Below are 16714 nucleotides of genomic sequence, written 5' to 3' on the forward strand. Positions count from 1 at the left end.
GTCACCCGGAGGAAACCCACGCAGACACAGGGAGAACACACCACACTCCTCACAGACAGTCACCCGGAGGAATCCCACGCAGACACAGGGAGAACACACCACACTCCTCACAGACAGTCACCCGGAGGAATCCCACGCAGACACAGGGAGAACACACCACACTCCTCACAGACAGTCACCTGTAGGAAACCCACACGGACGCAGGGAGAACACACCACACTCTACAGACAGTCACCCGGAGGAAACCTACGCAGACACAGGGAGAACACACCACACTCCTCACAGACAATCACCCGGAGGAAACCCACGCAGACACAAGGAGAACACACCACACTCCTCACAGACAGTCACCTGGAGGAATCCCACGCAGACACAGGGAGAACACACCACACTCCTCACAGACAGTCACCTGGAGGAAGCTCACACAGACACAGGGAGAACACACCACACTCTACAGACAGTCACCCGGAGGACGCCCACGCAGACACAGGGAGAACACATTACACTCCTCACAGACAGTCACCCGGAGGAATCCCACGCAGACACAGGGAGAACACACCATACTCCTCACAGTCACCTGTAGGAAACCCACATGGACACAGGGAGAACACACCACACTCTACAGACAGTCACCCGGAGGAAGCTCACACAGACACAGGGAGAACACACCACACTCTACAGACAGTCACCCGGAGGAAGCTCACACAGACACAGGGAGAACACACCACACTCTACAGACAGTCACCCGGAGGACGCCCACGCAGACACAGGGAGAACACATTACACTCCTCACAGACAGTCACCCGGAGGAAACCCATGCAGACACAGGGAGAACACACCACACTCCTCACAGACAGTCACCTGTAGGAAACCCACACGGACACAGGGAGAACACACCACACTCTACAGACAGTCACCCGGAGGAAGCTCACACAGACACAGGGAGAACACAGCACACTCCTCACAGACAGTCACCCGGAGGAAACCCACGCAGACACAGGGAGAACACACCACACTCCTCACAGACAGTCACCCGGAGGAATCCCACGCAGACACAGGGAGAACACACCACACTCCTCACAGACAGTCACCCGGAGGAATCCCACGCAGACACAGGGAGAACACACCACACTCCTCACAGACAGTCACCTGTAGGAATCCCACGCAGACACAGGGAGAAGACACCACACTCCTCACAGACAGACCCAGAGGAAACCCACGCAGACACAGGGAGAACACACCACACTCCTCACAGACAGTCACCCGGAGGAAACCCATGCAGACCCAGAATCACTATGTATTGCGTCCACATGGGGCCTGTAGTGGGTTATCTTAAGACAGAGTGAGTGTCTTGATTTGGGCTCCCATACAAACCCACTGTGTTTAATTCATCCTGGCCCAATCACTGACCCTTTAGAGCATCCACATGTGTGGGTACCCAGGAGGGCTGCCCATTTTGGCCCTGCGTGGTTGTGTATACAGTGATTGAGCTGTTCTGACGTCTGGTTCCTGTCACCGCCACTGTGAGCGATAACGTTTTTTGTCATTTTCTCAATTAAATTGCACCTCGCATCCAACACTCTCAGTGACTTAGTTGTATATCTCATCGGTTTAATGATGCAGACAATTTTTTTAAAATCACTGGAGTTCCCCTTTAACCCTCAGAGACCTGTGCAGGCGCCAGAATGGAAGCGCTGCACCATTTAAGGTGGACCGGAGGAGTTGGAACAAGAAGCTGGTGAAAAAGGATCCACCTTCAGGTTCATGAGGGTAGAAAGAAACGCGTTTGAGTAGACCGAGGAATAAACGAAGGGTTTGTTCCCGGAGAGCAGGTGAACTCGGGTTTTTAATGCTGTAATTTGGTCGGTTTTAGATGTAATTTCAAGGCGAGCTTCGTCATGATGTGAACCTGCTGCGGGGCGCTGAGGGGAGAGCGGCAGCAGAGGCGGGGGGTTCTGACCTGGAATCGATGGGAAAATAGGCCGCTTCTCGATCCTTTTTCCTGCTGGTGCTTTGCTATTTTTTGGGCCACATTTTGAGGACAAAAGTGAGGAAGATCAGGTTTTTCAGGTCTCGTCTTTTTGGGGGGTGTTGGGAATGTAACGGCGCCTCTCGGTAGGATGTTATCGACGAGTAGCCGTTTTTAGCAACCGTTACCGGAAAGATGAGCTGAAACATAATTTAACATCATAATTTAATATCAGACCATTCTTTTTTCTTATTTTCAGATTGAGTGTTTAATCAAGAGTACTGGCTTCTTATTTAAGGGCATCGGGTGATAAAATAGGTCCTAAAATAAGATTAATTCCTCAGCCTGCTGGCTAGCTTAGTTACCGTTCACTGCCGAGCTGCAGCCAGTGGAGGGCTCGGTCGAAATTAAACCTAGTTTTTCTTAAAAAGTCCCCGTTTTCTCTCTGAGACAAGCCTGTCTTTTATTCAGCAAGGATAAAGAAACCTAGCCGAATATCTAGAGCCAGGATCTGCGCTTAAGCAGCGCGTTTACAGACCATTTCCTCGGGATATGAGCGAGGACTCTCCCCACACTGTTGTGAATACGTTTCTAAGGGGTTCTGGTTATGGGACTTTTGGTGTGTAATCGCGTTCTCGCCACATAAACGGTTCTGGAAGTTGTCTGTCTTTAAAACTGGTCCAACAGTCCTTCATGCAGCACAGAGATTCACAGACCCACAGGAGAAAGCCGTGAAAACCCAGCTCAGGAAAATGGCTCAAGAGGCGTTTCCTTTGCATTATCTAGTCTGGAACAATCAGTACCTGGAGCTCGATAGGGAGCTGAAGAAAAAGCAGGTAGGTTTATGGGTTTGTGATGGTGGATGGTGCATAGTTGCTGGGCACAACTCAGGGACCACCCCTAATTGATTTTATTTCTAGTCCAAATGCAAGTCATCCCGTCCCAGGACACGTTTCTGAGTGAATTACATGTGAGAGTATCCCCCTACAACCGGAAAGAAGGGTCTAGTTGAATAAAGATAACAGAGAGAGAGAAAGGGACTCCTAACAACTGCGTAAGACATGCTTACAGACCTACTTAAAGTGCAAAACTGACCCAATCGGATACACAGCACTCATCTCAGCAAGAGAGGAGAAAATCAAGCTCCACACACTTCCATGGCCCTTACTTCCTCTGTGAGAACAGCTCAGCTCTAAGGGTCTGAAAGGACGTGGGGCTGGAGGCTCCAAAAACATTTTAGTCTCTCAACCAAACACACACACATACACAACTTGGAAACACGTCCTCCAAAAGAAATTGAACATGCAGAATAGATGGTGGCATCTGACTTATGCCCAGTGGTGCAGGGATAATTGTACGACTGTTTTATTGTATCTATGAACCGTGATTTTAATTAATTTTTAAAATAAATGTGTGTATGTGTTTGTCCCCACAGCAGGACTTGGAGAATGTGGACCCTCGTGGAAGGACACCACTCGAACTGGCTGTGTGTCTTGGTCACCTTGAGTCTGCGAGAGTGCTGCTGAGACACAATGCAGACCCCACACACTGCAACACACAGGGCTGGACAGGTGAGACCACACTTGTCACCTCATACACTCCTGAAACTAGAGGTTCTCACACCAATCCTCAGTGACCCCCATGTTGTGTGGATGGATATTGAAGCATATATTTAAGCATTCACATTTTAAATGTATGCTAAATGTAAAAAGAGTATAAAGATATTATTATAGTGATGCCACGGTCGACGTGTCCACCTCAGGGGCTGATAAAATGCTGTGTGCAGTTTTGCAGGAGGCGGTCAGCACTGGAGACCCTGAGCTGGTGCAGCTGGTTTTGCAGTACCGAGACTTTAAGAGAGCCACTGAGAGACTCGCAGGGATTCCAGAGCTTCTCAGCAAACTGAGACAGGTGACGCTTCTCAGAAGGTGGTACACTGACATGTGGCAGTGAGTTCTTAAAAGGAACCCTGGCTGGTAAACACGTGTAAGCCTCAATATGAGGGAATTACTCTGAATTATTTAGAAACACTGTAAAAAGACTCAAAAAGTAGTTTACTAAGTTTAAGTCCCGCTACAGCCATGCTTGTTCAAACAGGACGCTCTTCAGCCTTTTCAGTCTGAGCCAGAATGCTAATAACACTGAAGACGACACACACCAGAGGAGTCAAAAATAAGACAAGATGAGAGTGGGGTGATAAGGCTGGTAATGTTTTGGAAACTGTGTGCTGTATCAAAAGTGAAACACTATATCCCTACAGACCGCTAGACTGCACAGTTGATCTGCAGTTGGTGATTGGTCAGATTCTTCCATGAACACTGAGGCTGTACTTTTATGAGGCAGAAGCAGCGGACAGTAAACTTTGTCGGTCAAACCCCAGGAGAGAGTCCAGCATATATTCCCATTTCTTCATGATGTTTTCACTCTATATTCTGGGGGTTTTGGATGTATGTGGGGAATTTGTGGGCTCTGCATTATGTTTTCTGCCTACATTTAAACCCAGCAACATCAGTCCCATCTCTCAGCAGCTGTGGTTTACACTAAACAAATGAAATACCCCCCCCCCCCCCCCCCCAAGTGACGAGTGCAAATTTACCTCATGTGTTTATCTTTTGGAAACATGTGAAGACTAATATAAGTTTTTCCTGCACACTTTGACTGGAAATGACTTGCAACAGCAACACAAGGTGATATGATTTTCTTTAAAGATGTAGTTCGTGATTGTAAAAAAAAAAAAAAAAAAAAATCCCTTCTTTTTTTTTTTTTTTTTTTTTTTTAACTGTTTGCTCTGGAACCTGCTCTAATGTGTTTACGAAGCCCCAGTGTCTGTAAATGGGTAAAAAAACAAAGTGTCTGGGTTCGGTATGCTAGGCTTTCGCTCTCTTTGCTCACAGCAGAGAAACGCCATCTGGAGGTTTTTAGACAATGGGTTATGGACCCACCGTCCATAGGTGGGTAACACTGACTTATTTTTGCTGTTTCTGATCACTTAAGGTGGAAATGTCAGGAGACAGCTAACTACATTAGCCACAGTTCTACAAACTAAACAACTCAAATTACACATTTCTACTCAGACACACCGTTCGGAATGTAAGCAACCAGAGATGACTGTGATTACCCACAATTGTAGAGGTTCCCTTCAAAGAAACATTAACTGCTTTCAAGTTTGGCACTGTGCAACCATTAGACGTCATCTTCCCAACAGCCATTTTATGTCAAAGTTTTGTTTTTCAAATAAATCAGTGTGCTTTTTTTTATTTACAACATGTGTTAATGATTGAGAGTAATTCCATCACATTAAAGCTTTTGTGTTTTACCAGCCGGGGTTTCTTTTACAGTTTTCGCTGTTAATTCTAACAATAGAAAATGCTTCTTCTGGTGTGTTTTAGGCTCGGGATTTCTATGTGGAGATGAAGTGGGAGTTTACAAGCTGGGGTAAGACCTGTACAAGCTCATCATCGCTCCTTTCTCTCTCTCTTTCTCTTTTTTCATGTTAACCATTTCAGCACCACAGGAGTGGACAGCTCCACACACGCTACCCTGTGAGAATAGCTCACTCCTCCTCTCTCTCTCTTTTTTTTCGTCTCTCTCCATCCCTCCCTCTTGGTCTCTCCTCCAGTGCCTCTGGTGTCCAAAGTGTGTCCGAGTGACGTGTACCGCGTGTGGAAGAGTGGGTCGTGTTTGCGTGTGGACACCACACTCCTGGGCTTCGAGCACATGACCTGGCTGAAGGGTCGCCGCAGTTACATCTTTAAGGGCGGAGGTGAGAGCAAAACACACATGGATCCTGTGTCTCACAGTCTTTTCTTTTGTATAAAGCATGTTTTCTCTTCAGTGTTTTTTACTTATCTGCACAGTCCCTGCTGAGGTCGGTGTTACACCTGTAGGCGTGTAAATCAGTCTAAATTTTGTGGAAAAGCTGGTGTAAAATTTAGAGAAGCAGAATTGAGATGGTCACAGGTTTGAACCCCAATGGGTGTCATGGAACTGCACATTCTCCTCCCTCAACATCCACATCTGAAATGCCCTTGAATAAGGCATCTAGCCCCCAACTGCTCTCCTGGGTGATGCCACGGGTTAAATACAGAGACTCAGTTTCTTAGAAGAGGGTTCATAAAGTTACACTTGTTTTTCTATTCTTCTTTTTTTCTTATCAGTTTATCCTTCTGTTCCTTTGTCTTATTTTTCTTCTGTTTTATTGTTTTTTTTATTGTCATCTTTGTCTTCTTGTTTGGGTAACCAAAAAATGACAAATTCTTAAGAAAAGGTTGTAGCTAATAGTTATTCACTCAAAGTCTTTGCTAGTTAGTTATGAGGACTTTACACACTCAGTTTAAATGTAGAAGGCCCTGCTATCGGTTTAGACATAAAGCAACACTAGGTAATGATTTTACCTTAAAATTACAACTTAAACATTGTGATGTCTTGTAAAAGGGTGAATAGGGCCCCTGTTGTTGCTTCTCCAGCCTCAGCACTGCAGAAATTGTACTATGTAAATATAGGACAGTAGGAAACTGTAGGAAAAGTAGGAAATATCCCTGTTGGTGCTTCTTGACCTAAGCGCAGCCTTCGATACAATAGACCACAATATTCTCATAGAAAGGTTAGAAAACATGGTTGGAATCACAGGGACAGCCCTATTATGGTTTAAATCTTACTTAACGGAACGTTATCAATTCGTAAAAGTAAACAATCTAAATTCAAATTATTCTAAAGTAAGATTTGGAATTCCACAAGGCTCTATTTTAGGACCATTATTATTTACATTATACATGTTACCGCTAGGCACAGTTATAAGAAACCATGACATTAACTTTCACTGTTACGCAGACGACACACAATTGTATATTTCAGCCAAGCCCGATGACAAACACAGATTAAAGAAAATAGAGGACTGTGTAAAAGACGTGAAAGGCTGGATGTTGCGTAACTTCCTCCTCCTAAACAGCAACAAAACAGAGGTCCTGCTTTTGGGTCCAAAAGTGACAAGAAATAAATTATCAGACTTAATTTTAAATCTAGCTAACTTTCCAGTTAAACCTGGTTCAGCAGCAAAAAATCTTGGTGTCATAATTGACCCGGATTTATCATTTGATCAACACATAGGTAGTATCACTAGGACAGCTTTTTTACATCTTCGCAATATTGCTAAGATTAGAAATGCCTTATCCCTTCAGGACGCAGAAACATTAGTACATGCCTTTATTACTTCAAGGCTTGACTACTGTAACGCACTACTGTCAGGATGCACCAGCAGCAATTTAAGAAAACTTCAACTAGTTCAAAATGCTGCAGCTAGGGTCCTCACTAAAACTAGAAAATTTGAACATATCAGCCCAGTTTTATCATCACTTCATTGGCTGCCTGTTAAATTCCGCATTGACTACAAAATTTTGTTATTAACATATAAAGCTCTACATGGGCTTGCTCCTGAATATCTTCAAGATACAATTTCCTATTATGAGCCCCCACGTTCACTCAGATCACAGAATACTGGATTTTTAAATGTTCCCAGAATTCAGAAGGCCTCAGCTGGGGGAAGAGCCTTTTCTTATAAAGCCCCCCAACTCTGGAATGATCTTCCAGAAAATGTTCGGGACTCAGACACAGTCGCAATCTTCAAATGTAGGCTAAAAACTCATTTGTTTAGTTTATCATTTGGTAGCTAATGCTCCCCCATAGATAAAGGCGGCAGATCCGGGGGGTCCATGGACACAGGGAATTATAGTATACTGAGACGCTGGTGCTGTCGTCCCGCCGCTTCTCGCGATCACTCAGGTTTGTTGACGGTGGAGCGGAGGGATGCCAGTGTTTCAGGATGCTCCCGTGTCTGTGTGTCCTCCTGGTTCTCTCCTTTTAGTTAATGCTGTCATAGTCAGATCTGCCGGAGTCATTAGCCACACTCTGGAAATTTTCATATTTTCTACTTTACAAACACAAAACAGTTCAAAACTAATTCCATCCCTTTACATCTTTCCGAGTAAACGACTGCCACCTGTCTGTCTGGACACTGATGGATGACTGTCGAGATCCTCCTCCACGCTTCAGACCAGCTGCCCACGCTCCAGCAACCACCAAGTGCCTTGAAGCTGTCCCTACACTGAAGTTCTCATGGACTACTAACTATCATCACCAGTAGATTGACCAGAGGAGGATGGGTCACCCCTTGTGAGCCTTGGTTCCTCCCAAGGTTTCTTCCTCAGCTGGGGGAGTTTTTCCTTGCCACTGTCGCCCCTGGCTTGCTCACTTGAGGGTTTTACATTTGTCTTTACATTTCATGTCAAATCTTGTCTTACTGGAATTCTGTGAAGCTGCTTTGTGACAACATCAGTTGTGAAAAGCGCTATATAAATAAATTTGATTTGATTTGATTTGATTTAGGAAACCCCACCTTGATTTCAGGATGGTGCTGTAACTGTGAATTACACAGTAGGGGGAGCCCAGGAGCCAAAATACCAGATCCTACCTACAGTCTCTTTAAGAATCCAGTGGTCCAGTAGTGTGCTGGACATTCCGCTCTCACTGTCTAATTGTGTGTGTGTGTGTGTGTTTCAGAGGGCGGAGCCATGGTGATGGAAGTGGACCATGAGAAGCAGGTGGTTTACACGGAGCCGCTGTCTCTCTCGCCCCGCGACGCTCCCTCTCTCCTCGCCGCTATGCTCCCCTCACAGGAGAACACAGCCCAGAGACTCACCTCACCCATCGTCTCCACGCACCTCAACACACGCAACATCGCCTTCGAGAGGTGCACACAGTCCCACACACAAACTTTCTCTTCTGCGGAGAACTGTCCACAGCACTTCACACACGTTGCGTTTATAGGCAGCTAAAGGGTAACAGGCTCGAGTGGGTGGATGTTAGTAGAGCTCTGCGATATGAGCTCAAATCTATATCACGATTAATTTAACATTTTACGTAGATTACGATTAATGAGGATTATTCTGTTGTTCACTGACGAGGCTGGTGCTGTAAACATGCTCCAGTATTAAACATGGGGTGTGTGTTTCTGATGCGGCTGGGAGCTCCGTCTCTGTGTCTGAGCCGTGCTCTGTTCATATTCGGTGTGTGATTGTGTTCAGTGTGAAACAAACTGGGGGATTCACTTTGGTCTGAAACTGGTTTTTCCTCAGTGTTTACATTTGACTTCTTTATGTTTGGTGTCGTCTTCACTAAAGTCAGAACACGTCCAAACCACAGACGCAGCGTTTCTCTTTGGTACGAGTCGCTCTGTCTGCCTCCGTGTTTAGATTGTCCTCCGTGTGGCTGATTGGACGGGGCTGAGTCACGTGACTACAGCGCGGTAGTGTGTTTTTAAAGGGACAGTACATGATCACACAGTGGGGATGTATTACAGAGCTAACAAAAAAAGGATGAACAGGATTAAAAGAAATGTATTTAATTGATAGCTGCAAGAATGTCAGTTTAGATTTTTAGTGATGCACACTATGGCACACGCTACACAAACAAAGTAAACCAGTGACTCCTGCCTCATGTTTCCAGGAACAAATCTGGAATTTGGGGCTGGCGCTCAGAGAAGACGGAAGTGGTGAGTGGATACGAGGCAAAGGTGAGATCAGCACCGTCAGATCATTGATTACACACTTGTCTAGACGTTTTGGTTGGATTATGTACTTGAGGTATTTCATTGTTTACATATTAACCCTCCTGTGATCTCTGAGGGTCAGTTTGACACCATTCAGTCTTTAACATCTGTAAATAGCTAACTTGCATGTTGTATTTTTTTTGGGCCTTATTTTTAACAGCTGTTTCTGATTTAACGGGAAACGTGTGTTCACATCTTCGTTGTTTGGGCTCAGTTTGATCGACTGCTTTAAGCATTTACATACATTTGTTTCGGTTGTTGTGAGTGATACTGAGGTTGCTGTATGTTTCTCTCTGCTTTAGGGCCAAATCGAATCAACAAAGAAACATAAAGTGTCCAACAAATAAATCCAGCAACAACTTTAAAATAAGTAATTGAAGAACATTTTTATTGTGAAGACAGACGGATACTTTACTGATGTTGCAGAAAATTAGGCATTGTTTTTTTTTCGATTAATAGAGAAACTGACACTTTTTAAAGATTGATCTGCTAGAGGCACTGAAATGAGTGAATGAGAGCTCATAATATGGGATATAACTGTGTGTGTGTGTGTGTGTGTGTGTGTGTGTGATGTTGTTGTGAAGCTACTAATGTGTTGGGCTTTGAATTTGAATGAAAGGTTTACAGCGCTAGTAACGTGGAGCTGGTGACGCGCTCTCGAACTGAACACCTTTCGGATCAGGACAAGTCCAGGTGCAGAGGTAAAGTACACACACACACACACACACAAAGTAAAGGAAATGGACAATAAACATCACACAGACAGCGGAAGCTATTCACTCTTTCACTGAATTTCCTCTCCCTCCTCTGCTCATGTTCTTCTCCAGGATCTAGGACCCCTCTTCAGTCTTTCCTTGGGATTGCCGAGCAGCACGTGTCGAATAACGGGGTGAGGCTCCGTGAACACACTGCACTGTGATGAAGTTGTTGAAGTGTATTGTTGTAAACCTCTGAGGGAAGCGGTGATTTCTGTGAGCCCAGAGCATCTCACCGAACCGTCTCGGGTTCTCCTCTCCGTCCTGTGAGAGGCGACGGTGGAGTTTACAGGCAGGATGTTGAAGAAGGGAACTGTAAGGATCTGAAACGTCGTCTTGTTTAATCGCTCTGCAAAAAATAGAGCGCTGTAAAAGAATAAAAGCTTTAGTTGACATAATGGCAGCTTTAATAGTTCTAGCAGCAGAGATTAGAGTGCTCCCACAACCTCGCTGTCTGGCTGAGTAAAGACTCAGGAGATGTAAGAGTAGCTTAGCAGATGACAGAGTAGGAGCAGGAAAGTATCAGGTTATAAACTCCTCAGTTCTCTGTAGATGTGTGTTGATCGCCTGAAGTTTGCTCGGCTCTGTACGTCTCTGGATCCTTTTCTCTAAAACCAAACATGATGATTCCCAAAGAGATAAGGAAAGTTAAACAATTTCACATCGACAGTCCTTGTAATAACGCTGCTTGTTCTTTCTGCTGCACGTCAGAGTCAGGTGTCGCAGTGTGCCAGCCCCCACAATCCAACAGCCATCACAGCAGAGGAGTACTTTGACCCCGAGTTCAATCTGAATGGAAGAGATATCGGTCGACCCGTCGAGCTCACCAGCAAAGTGCAGAGGTACTCAACCTGTTCACACCCACAAACAGAAGCCCTCCATTCTGCAGGCTCTTCTTCTCTGTTTCTGTTTCTTCATCTCTTGCTCTGCTACATACTTGCATCTGGATTGTGTTCTGATAAAATTACAGGCCTGTTTACACTTGCCCATTAACCTGCATTTTTCATTAGTATTATTTTTTTAATCATATTTCACATGAAAAATCAGGTGTAAACACCCCCAAGTCTCCTTGTGATCTGATTACGATCAAATCACTCAGACCACATTCGGAGGTGGTCAGAGACAGAGCTCGTCCACATTTAAGTGTAAACAGAATGTGTTGACCGTGTCTGGATAGCGTCGGTCGAGAGGAGGGACAGCACAAGTTTGTGTTTTTTCTGGAGCTCAGCAGCTGGGCTTCTTCACAGATTTACTTAATGTGAAGGAATTACAGGAATTCTGTGTCTGTAAAACCGGACACACTCCTTTCACCAGTCTGGACGTCTCTCATCTCCAAACCCTCCTCTGGACAGCGGCGTCTCTGGCCGCTGCAGACTGTTTTTCAGATTTATTCCCGAGGTTTGAGAGAGTGGGAGCAAGAGAAAAATGTGTTTACTGAACACAGTGCTGTTATTTTTACGCAGGAAAGTCAAATCAGACTCATCTGATCAGGACAAGTATAAACAGAATCTGGTCTGGGTAAATCCAGATACTATCTGGATACAAAACGCATGATAATGGCAGGTGTGAACAGGCCCAGCATGCCTCCAGGTAGTCCGACTGAAATCTGATTGCTGTGACACATGAAATGCAAAACAGCTCATTTACAACAACTGATCACCTGACGTCCTGAATAATGAATATAAACAAGTTGAAGTAAAGTTGAACCAGACTGAATTAAGTGGCAGAGGAGAGTCTCATCAGTGGGAGACGTCTAGAAGTGTGTGTGTGTGTGGGACAGCGGAGGGAGGAGGAGTGGAACTGGAGGGTTGTGATTCTCAAATGCAGCTCCGTGAGAGGCAATCATTTAACAAATGTGTCTCAAAGCGCCTCCTGAAGAGTTTAGAGCAGAGGGGTTCAGTCAGTGGGCCGTGGAATAATTTCAGGGGGAAGTTGGTGAGAGGTGAGATTGCAAAAAATAACAACTCTGTCATAAATCTTTATTTTCTTAATCTGACATTTATCGTATTTTCAGCGTCAGGTGAGAAATGTGTAGAGTTTAGGGACTGAACAAGGACATGAGGAGGGAAAGCCTCCCAGAGCAGGAGCGTGAGTTCTGAGCAGAAGTTAGGAGAAGCTCTCGTCTTCATGAAACAATAGTGTGATTTAAGCTCTCTCTCTCTCTCAGGTTTAAAGCCACACTGTGGTTAAGCGAAGCCCACCCTCTCTCGCTGGCTGAGCAGGTAACACCCATTATTGACCTCATGGCCATCTCTAATGCGCACTTTGCCAAACTGCGCGACTTCATCACCCTGCGCCTGCCTCCTGGTTTCCCTGTGAAAATCGGTGAGACTAAGCAACAGCTAAAATAAAATTTAGAATTCTGCTGATTTCTTTACTCACTGTGACTTCTCATCGTTCTCGTCTCACAGAGATCCCTCTCTTCCATGTCCTGAATGCACGCGTGACCTTCAGTAACCTGTGCGGCTGTGATGAGCCGGTCAGCTCTGTGACTGTCCACTCCCCACAGGGAGCCCCGGACGCAGGTACCGAACCCACTCTTCAACATTTCATCTTCATCATTTAAAAACATCCAGACCATTACAGATACACACACACCTACACTTTCCCACCTTGTTGTCTCCAGAGAAGGGCACTGACCATTGGATTGTGATCGTCTAGAGCAGCTGGCCATGAGCCATACCCAGTGCTGGATGGGTATAGTGCCTCCAGAGGTCTAAATAGTTGAAGTGTTTTTTATTTTAAATAGGTTTCAGACTAAGTATCGATGAGACACACGGGGCGATGTTCTGATGTGGACCTTTCTGTTTTTACCATTTCTTGTCAGGTCAGGGTCCTCCTCCTTTGAACTGCGAGGTGGACCCCTCCGTGTTCGAGCCTCCTCCCGACTACACCACGCTCGGTCCAGGCCGCAGCGAGCCGATGAGGGACGAGGACGACAACCTCCTGCAGTTCGCCATTCAGCAAAGTCTGCTGGATGCGGGGACAGAAAGTGACCAGGTAACAACAAACATAATCTCAGAACTGAGCCTCAGGATTACATTTCTTTTTTCTCATAACTACGAGACTTACATTTTAGTGTTATATTAGTTTCTGAATTAAATGCAGTAGTTACAGATAACGTAAGTACAGGTCTGTAGTTTACAGGTAATGTCTTGTAATTCTTATTTTTACTGAAGAAAGAAATCTGAATACTACTACGACTAATAGCAGTGGTCTGAGTCAGTCAAGAGGACAGTAAACCAGACTTTAATCACTTAGACAAGGTTCTTCAGTTAAAATTAAATTCGGGTTGCTAAAATATTGTTTTTTATCTTAAGACTGATATTAAATGTAAAAAATAACGAATTTTTAGTATAAATGGAAAAAGAGACTGTTTTAATAACCTTTGAAACAAAGACTGTTTTGCTCTTTATTTTTACTTATTTATTCTTTTAAATTTTCAGCATAAACTCTCCTCATTTTGGAGCAGATCACACTGTCCTCACTCTCACAAAATAAATAATTCCTCACAAACATTATAGTTTCTTCTTATGAATTAATTTTCTGAGACCAACAATGTCACCTTTTGGTCTGACGCTGCTGGATTCAGGTTAAGGCTTTGTAACCTAGGGCTGTTTTACAAAAACACCAGAACCCTTCTGTCCAGTCTCCATGAAAACTTCAGATACTACTAGGATTGCGGCAGTTACAGAAAAAGATCAACAACCAAATCCTACTAGACCTCCAAAAATCCCTCAGCACTGCCCTGATATTAAGACGACCTCAGTGGTGTTCCTTTGTTGTTTATCTAACATTAGCTCTGAAACGTTTCTGTCTCATGTAAGCCCCCAACCAACGACCCATCTACAACTGCATATAACTGAGGGTGTGTGTGTGAATGGTGCTAATGCTACTAATACTTCATCCATTCTGTCTCACTCTATTGTTTTATGTCTTTGTTCTGTAGGTGACCATATGGGAGGCTCTCACTAACACTCGTCCAATCTCTTCTCAGCCTCCGCTTTATGAGGAGGATTCTCAGCTTGAGAGGTGTGTGTGTGTGTGTGTGTGTGTAAATAGCCCTGTTCAGAACGCCCGCTTTTCAGCACCTGTTCCTTTAAATGATAATGAGCTGCTCACGGTTCACCCCGACCCCGAGCGCTGAGGAGCAGAAGCTCTGGTTTTTAGCCGTTTTCACTCAGCTCTTTCTTCGTTCTCGTTTTCTCAGATTTTACTCTGCTCTTATTTCTCAGCCCTCGTTGTGTCTGTGTACTGACCGAGGTCTTGATTCACAGTGTGTGGGTTGGTGACCTACAGATGAACACATTAATGTGAACATGAGCATCACGTGTCAGAAATACGCTTTTGGAAGAATGGAAGAAAACCTTTTAAAGGCTTCATCTTTCAAAACCACCGTAATGTTTTTTTCCTTAAGGGTCTTGAAGGATTAATCTTGAGTTCTCTGTTATAGGGCAATCCAGGAGTCCCTGTCTCTGTCTCTAGGTGCAGGAGACGGCAGGGAACTGCCTGATCCTGCTCAGCCTCTTTCGGGTTCTCCTGAGCCTGCCCTGAACTCACCTCCTTCCTACGGCTCACTGACGGACACTCAAGCTCCGGGGGCTTTCGCTGTGGCTTCCAGCTTCGATGAGCAGCTGCGTCTGGCTATGGAGCTGTCCTGCAGAGAGCAGGAAGAACTAGACAGGTGATGAGGACCTAAGCCATGCAACAGATAACATAACCTTCCTACTTGGACCTGACCCATATCTGTTGGCTGAGTGTATCAGCTGATATTAATTACCCAATATTAAATTATTATTGGCATAATTATAAAATCACCACTATAATTGGTGAATGTGCCTTCTATTATTTTTAGCAGGATTCAAAATCAGTTTGTCTAAAATGAGAGACTTGACCGACTTGACAAACTCTACTGGCTTTAAAAATTAAACCTTAATTGTCAATCCTTTATTCTGTCTTCAGGTCTGTCATGTAACAAAGTTAGACTTAAATTAGTATCGGTCCAGCCCTACTTTCTACGACCTTGAACATTTAGACTGACCATCCCTCCATTTACTCCCCAACAGAAAAAGAAGAGAAGAGGAGGAGGAGCTTGAAAGGATACTGCAGCTGTCACTCACCGAGAAGTAAATGCAGCAAAAGTGTAGAGAGATTTTTAAGGTTAATTTATTGGTTGTGCTTTTTTTTCTGCTATGTTAAATTATTCTTAAAAATTCATCCTTCTTTTTTGTTATATAAAGTCTTAGAAATAAGAAGCCAGAGAGAGAGAAATACATTTACGTGACAGGTGAATTTACATGAAGGATAATAAGATAAGAGACAACAGACTGAAGAAATGAATAAATACTTTGAAACCAAAAGCATGGCGAGACATTGTGAACGACGTCCTCTCAGCTCCAGTGTCATCACTCTGAGTAAAAAGTCCAACCTTTATGTTTGTTATAAAATGCTGATCATGTGAATATTAAATAATAATGACAGATACATAAGGTGATAAACTGTATTGCATAAATGGGTTAAATACAGCAGCTGATCACAACATGGAAGTACAGTTAATAAATGTTCCTGAAACGCTTTTGCTCGTTTTGTTCATGTTTTTCTGGTGGTGTTGTGTATTGGGAAAATTTTAGTCAGCATTTACGCCACTGTACAAAATTTAGAGAACAGATTTACAGTCAAAATGAACATACAACTTGTACTTAATGGTCATTTTGACTGGAAATCTGGTCTCTAAATTGTGTTAATTGTATTTTTCCTACAGCTCCTATTCTCTGAGACATTTTTGATGAAATCTACTGTTTCTCCAAGACTCAGACTCGACTCGATTATATGAATCAGATGAACGATTCAACTGATTCAGTTTGGCTTTGGATGCTGCCTTCAGATCCACCGCTGGAATCAGAATTACGAGTTCAGGGATCGTAAATACGACATGATATATGTTAAAGTGGGAACAAGAAGTGCTGAAACCTGTTACGTAATTGGCTGGGTGTGAAAGGTGCCCTGCTCATAAATCTCTGCTCACTGCAACTTTGTCATGTTTTGTTACTAACACGCCTCTAACTCAAATCTAGGGCTCATTATAAGGAGTTTCCCACGTGTGAATATGACACTGGGGGCGCTAACGTGTGCTCCTCTCTGAATTATGACATTTCACAGGATACGAACGCAGCATTTAATCTTTAACACAAGAAGCACGGCCAATGTAGTGCACATATCGACCAAATTATGACGTTAATGAAAAGCGTGCTAGAATAAATTATTTGCCTGTTCAATAAATAAGCTCAGTGTTACTGCTGGACCGAACAGTCCTCCAGCCGACAACGTCCTGTGTCACTGATGAAGGACTAGAGGCCAACTGACACACACTGTGAAGTGACAGATCAG

At 44.2% G+C, this 16714-nt stretch overlaps 1 protein-coding gene across 1 annotated transcript; it reads left to right on the forward strand.

Moving 5' to 3' along the window:
• The first annotated feature begins 1686 nt into the window (after window positions 1–1686).
• Window positions 1687–15896, forward strand: ankrd13d (ankyrin repeat domain 13 family, member D). Its single transcript, XM_066649717.1, has 16 exons — window positions 1687–2805; window positions 3405–3540; window positions 3756–3880; window positions 5359–5404; window positions 5589–5732; window positions 8525–8714; window positions 9470–9536; window positions 10192–10273; window positions 10400–10461; window positions 11039–11169; window positions 12495–12652; window positions 12739–12852; window positions 13155–13327; window positions 14277–14359; window positions 14781–15011; window positions 15394–15896. The coding sequence occupies exons 1-16, from the start codon at window positions 2722–2724 to the stop codon at window positions 15455–15457; spliced, it is 1890 nt and encodes a 629-aa protein (XP_066505814.1). The 5' UTR covers window positions 1687–2721; the 3' UTR covers window positions 15458–15896.
• Window positions 15897–16714: the final 818 nt, after the last annotated feature.

The sequence above is a fragment of the Hoplias malabaricus genome, chromosome 17 (assembly GCF_029633855.1).
Source record: "Hoplias malabaricus isolate fHopMal1 chromosome 17, fHopMal1.hap1, whole genome shotgun sequence".
In the NCBI taxonomy this organism is placed as follows: domain Eukaryota; kingdom Metazoa; phylum Chordata; class Actinopteri; order Characiformes; family Erythrinidae; genus Hoplias; species Hoplias malabaricus.

Bases quoted from the DNA above. Each gene is read 5' to 3' on its own strand.
- ankrd13d (XM_066649717.1), top strand. From the start codon at position 2,722: ATGGCTCAAGAGGCGTTTCCTTTGCATTATCTAGTCTGGAACAATCAG. The intron at 10,462-11,038 runs GTGAGGCTCCGT...GCTGCACGTCAG, and splicing joins AGCACGTGTCGAATAACGGG to AGTCAGGTGTCGCAGTGTGC. The intron at 14,360-14,780 runs GTGTGTGTGTGT...TCTCTGTTATAG, and splicing joins GAGGATTCTCAGCTTGAGAG to GGCAATCCAGGAGTCCCTGT.